This window comes from Eulemur rufifrons, chromosome 21 (genome assembly GCF_041146395.1).
Source record: "Eulemur rufifrons isolate Redbay chromosome 21, OSU_ERuf_1, whole genome shotgun sequence".
Classification (NCBI taxonomy): domain Eukaryota; kingdom Metazoa; phylum Chordata; class Mammalia; order Primates; family Lemuridae; genus Eulemur; species Eulemur rufifrons.
In genome coordinates, this window is record NC_091003.1 from 936,457 (window position 1) to 946,995 (window position 10,539).

The window sequence follows — 10,539 nt, forward strand, 5'->3', positions numbered from 1 at the left end:
TTTACAGTAATAACTGATTCAGGCACGATTCATCAATAGATGCTAGAATTAGTGGGTCAAAGTTTAAAGATACAAGATATTTACATAGTCTCAAAGTATCTTCCCCAAATTGGTCACTGTTTACAAAAGGAAAAATAACTAAATTTCCACTGCACAAGCCTGGTAGAAACCGCCTTAAGCAAGTGGTCAAAGTTAACATTACCAGTCAGGGACAAAATGACACCACGGCCTCCTGATACGATGCTCTGAGATGGACACATTGTCCCTTCTGTGTTATTCTTCTCAAAAGTATGTGATCCCAACATGGCACAAGAAAACATCAGACAATACCATATCAAAGGAAATTCTACAAAACAACTGGTCTGCACCCTTCAAAAATGTCAAGGTCATGAAAGACTGAGAAACAGGCCCGGATTAAAGAAGACCAGAAGGGCATGAAAACTAAACACAGTGGGTGACCCTGAACTGGGTCTCGGACTGGGGGAAAAAACACTATAAAGGACATCATCGGGTCGAAGACGAAATCTGAATATAAACTGTGGATTAGAATATATTACCGTATTACAGTAAAACTTCCTAATTTTGATCACTGTCCTGTGGTTAGGTAAGACACCGCCCTCACCTACTGTGTGTTGATGTATTTAGGGATAGAGGGGTATGATGTGATGTCATGTATTTACACCAGAGAGAACGAAAATAATGCAAATGGGGCACAAAGCTGAGAGTTAGTAAATCTGGGTAAAGAGTATAAGGAGAGTTTTTAATATAATTATTGCAACTTCTATGTACATTTGAAATATCAAAATTAAAAACAAACAAAAAAAAAACCCATAAGGATGAAACTTTCAGAACCCAGCACAATTTATTTCAAAGCTAGTAGAATTTGACCTATATTTTTAAATTCTTGGCACTACTGATGTACACTGAGTGATTTTCAAAAAAAATTAAGAATACTCAGTTTGCATTCACTTATCCATTTAGAAACCGATGGTCCTAGCGATTTCATCTCAGTGTTTCTTCTAGCTATAGAAAATACCAAGTTATCATCAGCTTAAATCATTTTTTGTTCTGTTTTGCACTGTTCTCAAAATACAGATAAAAGACACAAGAAAGAACCAACATTTACAACACGGCACACGAGGAACCCTGAGCACACATCCAACAGGACTTTAAGCATTAGATGACATGCATGCTAAAAGCTACTAGTGCATTGCAAGTACATGAAAAAATAATGCACTAAGGTCTGTGTTGTCATTTACTCATGCAATTTAACTTTGCAATTTTATATGCAGGAAGACTTTTTTACTATTTAAAAATAAGGAATGGGCTCTGGAAAAAAAAATGCTGAAGAGCAAGTAGTAAATCGAAGGTTAAAATATCTGGATGAAGGAAAAGTTTGGGATGAAACTACAGTTGAGAACCACGGACAAGTACCTGAAACGGTTGCTGCTGGGATGAAAAAGCAGCAGAAACCTTTGGCGGAAGCTGGGTTGCTATAGCAACGGGGGTCCCAGTCTGCCCATCCTTTCCTGTCACAACCTTTACCTGAGAGGAAATATTTTGAGAAAAAAAGGCAACATAATTTTTAAGACTGCTCAAAATTTTGTTAGAATTTTATTGCTGATAGCTCACTGCTGTTTGGTGTTTAAAAACGGAATGTGGTTGCATCAAATCCTGTGAAAGGACACTGAGCTGACAGAGTTGTAACACGACCTGACTCAACTGCAAATCTCGCGGGAACTCCAATTTATGTCAAAGTGCAATAGCCTTGGACTCGGCTGCTTCAAATATTCAAAATGGGAATGGCAGACAGGCACACTTCACAGGCAGCGCCCGACAGCCCTCGGCCGTGTGCAGGGTCAGATAAAGGTCTGTTTCAAAACGGCAGGGGGTCGTGAGGAACTTACTCTTCTCTGTGAGCACAGATGAGGGGGCTGAGCTTACAGACAACATCGGTGCAACAAACAGAATAGCATTTTTCTATTTCAGGACAATAGGAATGAAATCCTCAAAATAATCATATGCACGTTCTGAAAAACAAAAACGGTCCATCCTGGAAAGGATGCTAAGAAAACACAAATGGCCAAGCCAGACAGATACATTCGTAACTGTTACTGATGACTGCTTGAGCAAAGAGACCGGCTTTTGTTCACCAAAAGCTGATTTCTTTGCAGAAGAGCTGACAAAGATTCATTTTAGCTACATCGTTAAACAAAGTAAGCTCCACTGACAAAGTATACATTACACGACACAGAGGCACAAAATACAGTGCACCACAGTACAACTCACCCTTGCCCTGCTTTTTAAGAAGTGCAAATAAAAGGATCTCGGGTATGGAGAAACCTCAGGGGACTGATTATGCACCCATTCCAGGCACCCAAAAAGTACACTGTCTAAAAAAGATCCCATCTGAAATATCACTCAATGGGTATTTGCAAGTTTAAATTATGATCTCAAATCCAAGACATCTAAAAATTGAAAACATTCTCATAGTTTTTTGCCATAACTGTATTTTAATCATGAAGATTCCATACAAATATATCTAGTGGTTTATAATTATGGCTGGCATACTATAAAAACCTGGTGATTTAAAAAATAAATCTGTTTGAAAACCGTGTTGATGTTATTTTTATGGAGAGACCTACAGCAGTAAAATGTGACACTGGGGAAACCAGCCGAAAGGTGCTAAGTGTCACGTGTGTGGCTTCGGCCCAGGCAGGGCTCGAACGTCTGCCTGCTGCAGCGTCACCAGCGCCCACAGGCGCAGACGCGGCAGAACCTGGCCAGGCTGGCTGAGCTCGCTGCAGCCGAGAAGAGCCCTTGGTTCTCGAGGCGAACCTGGGTGCTGAACGAGTACGAACCGCGGCACCAGTCTGCTCCTCTGACACACGGCTGCGCTCAGCAGCTCTTCCCTCCACGAGGGGAGAAAGCAAAAGACGTTCTTCAGTTTTACTCATGAATCAAATCCTCATAAAACCAAAATCTTAAAAATACCCCAGGTTCACAAGTTACTTTTTAATCTACTGTTACACAGACTCCAATTTGCTTCGTGCAGGTCTTCTAGGTCATCAAACTACTGTTTCTTACCTCATCATTGATGACCTCAGACTTTTCTTCCTCCTCTTCCTCCTCCTCCTCCTCTTCTTCGATGTCCAAATCATTCTGCCTGAGATAAGCTTGTAACGGGGCATAATGTTTCTTCTTGAAAGCTAAGAAATCCATCATATTCCCTTGAAAATGCTGCAGGAAAAACAGTTCGATCAAGTACTCCTTGAAGACCTCCTTCAGAGCCTCCATCTCTCTGTAGTGGTAATCCAGGCACTGCTTCCGCATCTGCGCCATCTCCTGAGAGGCCGGCGGGATCTCCTCCAACTTCCTGGGGGCCTTCCTCACTCCGGCACTCCCCGAGGACGAGGGTGGAAGGCTGGAAAGGCCTGGGGGCATGGCGGTCCTGGAAGGACTGGTGGGTGGGGGCGGGGACGTCATCCCGAACCCAGACGTGCCCCCGACCCCGGGGAGCAGCACGCCGGGGGTCCTGTCGAAGCCCAGCGGTCTGGCCAGCGGCTGCCCCTGCAGCACCTGCTGCTGCTGGATCAGCTGCCCCTGGATGATGCTGCTGATCTGGGGGGGCAAGCTGGCCGTGGCGATGTGGCCCGAGCCCGCCAGGGGCTGCAGGCCGGCCCCACCAGCGGCCGCAGGGCTCTGGGGTCCCAGGTGGTGGATGGTGCCACCCGGCTGTGCGTGAGGCTGTGACAGTCGCCGCTCTCGTGCCGCCATGGGGGTTCCCGCGTGCTGGAGCTGCACCTGGGCTCCCTGGGCGATCTGGGTGAGTCCCGAGCCCTCCTGAAACACGAAGTGGCCCCCACTGGATGGGCTCAAGCTGATCTGTCTCACGAGCACGCTGGCGTCCACGAACCCTCCCGTGGGACTGCTGCTGCAGATGCCCAGCCCGGGGCCGGGGGCGCCCGCACGCACGCTCGGCAGGGCCTGTCCCGGCCCGGGGCTGGGCTGCGTGGGGCTCTGCGTCTGGACCTGCTGGGACAGGGGTGAAGTGACTTGAATGTACGACGGAGACCCATGCTCAAACCGCCTCGACTGCGCACTGAACTGGAACCCTGGGGAGGTGGGGCTGGGGAGCGGCAGAGGGGCCAGCGTGATCTGCTGGTTTCCTGCGACGACGGGCCCCACGCTCTGCAGGGTGATGTTCACGTTCTGCCCGGCCACGGGACTCCGACTCATCAGCTGCTGGATCTGGTAACCGGGGGACTGGGGTGCAGAGGGGCTGGCCGAGGGGGCGAAGGGTGTGGCGGGGGACGGGGGTAGATTCGGGTGGGCCGGCTGCTCCTCTCCCTCGCTGCCGGTGAAGGACCTGGGCCTCTGCAGCTGGTGCTGGACATTCTGAGGGCCACTGCCATGGTGCATTGTTGCGTCCCTTTTTTATCCAAAGCGATGTTCTCCTAAAAACCAAAATTAAAACCAAGTTACTCAAAAGCAGATATAATCGCTGGACGACCACTTGATTACCATTGATTGGTAATGCCATGATTACCAATGCCATGATTACCATTTAATGGCATTGAAAAAGCGCCGTGAAGGCAGTTCCCGCCAGCATCTGAGTCAAACGCCAGAGCGTCTTACCGACTCACACCAAACGGAGCCAGGAAAGGTTACTGAAGAAACCTCCGTCCGCACAGACAGAAAACCTGCCTCCTCAGTCTCTGCTGTGCCACCGGCCCAGGACACGGCCTGGCAGGGCGGGTGGTGAGCCAAGCCAGCCGCTGCAGAACGTCCCGAGCATCACTGGTGACGGCTAATCTGTGCGGGCCGAGCCTCGTCCCTGGAGTCCCCACACACGGCCAGTGACACAGGCGCTGCTCCTGCCCCACTTGAGGGGTCAGGAGCCTGAGCCACGGAGCAGGGTGTGAACTCAGACCCACACCCTGGACCAGGAGGCCCTTCCCTGGCCCCTCTGCAGCAGCGCCGTCTGTCTGCCTCTCCCGCGCAGGGATGGCTTCCTGCTCACTGCCACCCGGCGCCCAGCAGGCATTCTCGACTACTGCTGCGTGGAGGTGGGCAGGGCTGCCTCACCAGAAGCCAACACCCAAGCCTCCCTCGCCGGCAGTTCTCACCAACGTCCAGGCTGCCTCGGCTGCGGACACACAAGCCCAGCCGCGTTTGGGCCTATGCCACTGCGGAGAGTGGAGAGAGGAGGGCCGAGACAGTCCTTGCCCCAGAGGCCGCCGGCCTGTGCCCGGAGCTGGGATAAAACACGAAATGAAGTCCTGGAGCAGAAGGCACGGAATGACCTCAGACCTCAATGTTCTCAACAGGAGCACAGGAAGAGGAGAAACTTCCAGAATAAGGTCTCAAAGGCAGAGAGAAGGAGAAACGACCAGGGCCTGGCTCTCACCGGAAGAGTCCCCTTCAGGGGTCTGCAAACTCCCTGGGAGGTCGCAGCACAATTTCAAAGAAGCTCTTAACCCAAACCCTGCTTAGCACACGTGGACAAGAGACAGAAGTGGGCCATGGAAGGGACCCCTGAGGAAAGTCAGCGCCCAGGACAGCGTGGCGTGAGGCCAGGTCAGACCTGGGCGAGAAGCACAGTGTCTGCGGGGAGGGGAGGGGCCAAAGGCTGCGGACCACCCCCACCACTGCAGCCCCCTCCGTCTGCTGTCCCCACAAACGCAATGGCACCAACACCGGCTCAGGCCCAGGGCTCCAAGAAAAGGGGGACAACGTCCCTTGTGAAGAGTGCAGCTGCTGCTCAGATCCAGCTGATTTCTGCCACGAAGGAGCAAAAACCCCATTCAGGTTTTCTAGAGAAGCAGATGCAGAAAACGGCACAACTTAGCACCTGGCCAGCAGGCTGGACGCCACACCACCCCGACGTTCCAGTCCACAGAGTCCCACTGCGGACGCCAGCCCACCACTGAGACACACGCAGCTGCCTGTCTCCTTGGGGTTCCTTTCACCCCGAGCCTGGAGGGACAGGGAGGGAAGCCTCTTCCTGTTCCCTCCAAGACAAGGAGCAGCCCCCTTTCATCGCAGGGGCATCATGTTGTCTCTATGTGAAACGGACAAGGGGTAAAAAAAATCATGAACCTAAAGAAGTTACAAAACTTCCAAGGCTCTTACAGTCCTGGCTGAAATACAGGTACACACGAAATCAAAAACTACAGAATTCAACAATGCACAAGTATATTCCTGACATTAACAAATAAATGCATATTTAAACCAGCAGGACAAAGGCGTGTTCTGCTCGGATGGTCAGTCTCTGAACATGGAGTCAGAAGACAAGGGGCAAAGCCACAGCAAAAAGATCTTAAGGGGAAATAGAGGACCACAGAGAGGAGCAGCTTTAATTACAAACCCATGTGTACCCCCTGTCCCCCGCAGAGGGTCGGGGGTGCCGTGCGGCACACGCCAGGTGTGGGGGCTCTTAGCTACGTTCATTACTTTCAAAACAAGCTTTTGATCCTGATCTTTTTAAACAAGCATTATGACAGGAGATCAGGGTGGAACTGGCACAAAGATAGAATTAACATATGCAGACTATTCAAGGTTATTTCCTTAGAATACATTCCTAGAGGCCTGGCATGGTGGCTCACGCCTGTAATCCCAGCACTCTGGGAGATCCCAGCAAGAGGATAACTTGAGGTCAGGAGTTTGAGACCAGCCTGTGCAAGAGCAAAACCCCATTTCTACAAAAACAAAAAGAAGAGGAGGAAGGAAAAAGAAAAGAAATATTAAAAAGAAACCCTCAAAATCTAAATCACCAAAATTTAAAACCAAATATCTTGGAAGATATTTGAAGTAATTACGACAAAGGACTAATACCAGTACTATAAAAAGCAAAGCACTCATACAAACTGATAAGGAAAACACTAAAATCCTAGCATAAAAATGAATTAAAGACAAGAAGAAAGAGTTCACGAAAGAAAAACATCTACTTAACCAACTTACAGGAAAATGACCAGCCTTGCTACTAAAAAAATGCAATACAGACTAAAATAAATATTTCCCCAGATCCACGTACCCAAGATACTAAATCAGACAACTGGTACTCAACAGTGCTGCAGGGAATCGGGGAGCATTTGGAAAGACATAGGAAGATTTCAAAGCGGTACATAACCCAAAAACTGCCTAGAGGGCGTGGACCACTACAGACAGCGGTGGGAGAGTGGAAGGAACCATCTGACCCCATAACCTTTGACCTAGTCATCTTACTTCTGGAAATCTATCCTAAGGAAATTAACTTACCAACTTAAAAAAATGGCCATAAAAAATATTCACTGCAGAATAACACAATAAAAATGGAAAGCTGGCCGGGCGCGGTGGCTCACGCCTGTAATCCTAGCACTCCGGGAGGCCGAGGTGGGCGGATCGTTTGAGCTCAGGAGTTCGAGACCAGCCTGAGCAAGAGCGAGACCCCATCTCTACTAAAAATAGAAAGAAATTATATGGACAGCTAAAAATATATATAGAAAAAAATTAGCCGGGCATGGTGGCGCATGCCTGTAGTCCCAGCTACTCGGGAGGCTGAGACAGGAGGATCGCTTGAGCTCAGGAGTCTGAGGTTGCTGTGAGCTAGGCTGATGCCACGGCACTCACTCTAGCCTGGGCAACAGAGTGAGACTCTGTCTCAAAAAAAAAAAAAAAAAAAAATGGAAAGCATAACCAGAAATACCCAATGTTCAAGTTCTGGATGGAAAATACGTAATAAAAACAGGAAAAAGTATTCAGATATATTATTAAGTAAAAAAAGCAAGATACCAATTGTACAACATAATCACTGTTAAAAATATAAATAGGCCGAGAGTGGTGGCTCACGCCTGTAATCCTAGCACTCTGGGAGGCTGAGGTGGGAGGATCGCTCAAGGTAGGAGTTCGAGACCAGCCTGAGCAAGAGCGAGACTCTATCTCTACTAAAAATAGAAAGAAGCGATCTGGACAGCTAAAAATATATATATAAAAAAATTAGCCAGGCATGGTGGCGCATGCCTGTAGTCCCAGCTACTCGGGAGGCTGAGGCAGAAGGATTGCTTAAGCCCAGGAGTTTGAGGTTACTGTGAGCTTGACGCCACGGCACTCACTCTAGCCCGAGCAATAGAGCGAGACTCTGTCTCAAAAAAAAAAAAAAAGGGTGAGATCCCATCTCTACTAAAAATAGAAAAATTAGCTGGGCATGGTGGCACATGCCTGTAGTCCCAGCTACTCGGGAGGCTGAGGCAGAAGGATTGCTTAAGCCCAGGAGTTTGAGGCTGCTGTGAGCTAGGCTGATGCCACGGCACTCACTCTAGCCTGGACAACAGAGTGAGAGTCTGTCTCACACACACACACACACAAAGATCAGGACAAGAGGAAATGGTGACAGATGAAAAACCCTTTCCAATCCTGCTATAAAAGGAAGCTAAGCCCTCCAAAGGGCAGCTGGAAGAGCACGTAGGGTCAAGGGCAGGTTTGCGCATAGACGAGAACGCTGGGGAGCGAGAACAAACCGAGGCCGAGAGGGAAGAGACTGAGCATCTCACCGAGGGTAAACGGCCGACGCTGCCCAGGTGCGGCAGGCGTTAACGGAGAGGTTGTGACGCCTGTGATCTCGCTATGTTTTTAAAGTACACAAAATTACGTCATATGGTCCCAATTATACTTCAAAAATGACATGGACAGAACAAGGGGCCATGAGGAAAGTGGTGACCGTGCTTATCTCTGGGTGACAGAACGATCCAGACTTCTCAAAACACGCGTTTGTTCACCCCTGCCATCCCAAGTGTGTGCATACCACGGAAAAACTGCAAGCACCTTCTTATTCTATAAAAACACCAGGAAACACAAATGAAACTCGCCCACGATGCCGGAGAGAAGCCCTACGAACGTTCTGACGCTGCTTCTCTCTCAGCGCGCGGACACCCGAGGGCAGGTGTCCCGGCGGCCGCAGCCCGGCTGTCCCCGCCGAGCGGCCCGCACGCCCGCAGCCGCCGCGCGGACGGCCGAGCGGTGCCGACCTCCACTCCGCCGGGCTCAGTCGGCGGCAGCCCCAGGGCCGCTGAGTGGGTCCCGGCGCGGGCAAGAAACCAGTCTCGGGCGCTCGACGGCGCGGGCCGCTGCCGGGCGACGAGGGAGGCGCCGGGTCCGCGCGGGCGCCCAGGCCTGGGTGAGCGCCCCCGGCCCGCGCGCGAGGGACCCGCCCAGCAACGGCCGCGGAAGCGACTCCCGCCGCCCCCGGGCGCCCGACCAGCTGCCGCGGCTCGGAACGAAACGGCGGGCGAGCGCCGCCACAGGCCCCGACCACCGGCCCCGGCCCCGGCCCCGGCCACCGACTCCGGCGCGGGGCGCTCGGCAGCCGCCCCCCGGCCGGCCCGGCCCGCCCGCCCGGCCGCGCACAAAGCCGCCGCGGCCTGGTCCCCACGCGGCGCGCCGGGCCGGCGGGCGGGGGGCCGGGCTGCGGACTGTGGGCCCCGGCGCGCCCGTCCCGCGCCCCGCCGGCCCGCGGCGCCCCCCACTCACCCTGGGCCTCGGGCCGCGCTCGGCCGCGTCCGGAGGGCGGTAGGCTCCAGCGGCGCCGCAGCGGCTCGGCGCATCCGGGACCGCGCGGAGGAAGCGGCGGCGCTACGGCGAGCCGGAGGGGACGCGCGCCGCCAGTTCGCAGCTGCGCCTTCGCTCCCGGAGAGCCCGAGCTGCCGCGCCGCCCCTCGCCGCACGAGGCCGCCGCAGGACCGCGGAGGCGGATCGCCGCGTACCGCCACGCCGCGCGCGGAGACCGAGACGCGCAGTCAGCACCGCGGGTGTCCCGTACCGTGGCTGGATCGACCTTCAGACCAAGACGACGCAGCCTTTCACGGGAGAACCAAAAGATGCCAGTAGTCAGGCTGCTTTTCGCCATGGAGGCGATTTACATGTCCTGCCTGTCGCGGGTGAAATTAGCATGCCTAAAACCCGCCGTGCCGTGTCCCTCACACGCTCCCGGTCCCTGGCTCTGCATTGCTCTAGCCCAAAGCCCAGTGAGCCCTCGTCCTCCGCCACCCGGCACCAGTAAGCTGCTTTCTGTTTCAAGGTTTCCGTCACGCCCCCTCCCTCAGCCTGGTCTCCCAAATGGTCTCCTGACTGGCTTGTCCCACCCAGTCCTCTCCGCACAGGGGCCGTCCCCCCGCAGCCCGCCCACGTGCACGTGTGGGCACGTGTGCACATCCCACTTGCCTGCACGCACACCTGCACACCGCTTCCCCACCTGGGACCCTTCCTGGGCTCCCACAACAGCCGTGCCAGTGGCCTGCCCACCTCCCACTCCCCTCATCCTTGCTAACAGAACGTGCACTTTGCGCCCCGTGTCACTCTGTGCCATTTCTAAAGCAGCACCTCCCAGCCTCCCTTGCAGCTGGAGATGGCCACTAAGGTGAAGTTGCTGGTGGGTCTTCTGGGAACACACACCAAGGGGCATATTCAACCACGCGCCCCTTTCTCTGCCCTCTCCTCCACCTGGAATGTGGAGGTGGATGGTGCCGGGGACAGAGCCACTGTCTGTGGCCAGAACAAAGGCCA

General features: G+C 52.9%; 1 protein-coding gene across 1 annotated transcript in view; it reads right to left on the bottom strand.

Annotated features, from left to right (window-relative positions):
* The window catches only part of LOC138401820 (E1A-binding protein p400), a 100,822-nt gene extending 91,275 nt beyond the window's left edge, over nucleotides 1-9,547 (bottom strand). The window contains exons 1-2 of the mRNA XM_069497418.1: nucleotides 9,508-9,547; nucleotides 3,088-4,457 (exon numbers count right to left, since the gene is read on the bottom strand). Of these exons, the coding sequence (XP_069353519.1) occupies nucleotides 3,088-4,422 (1,335 nt within the window). The 5' untranslated portion in view covers nucleotides 4,423-4,457; nucleotides 9,508-9,547. The remainder of the gene's footprint in view (nucleotides 1-3,087; nucleotides 4,458-9,507) is intronic.
* Between the last annotated feature and the right edge of the window lie 992 nt (nucleotides 9,548-10,539).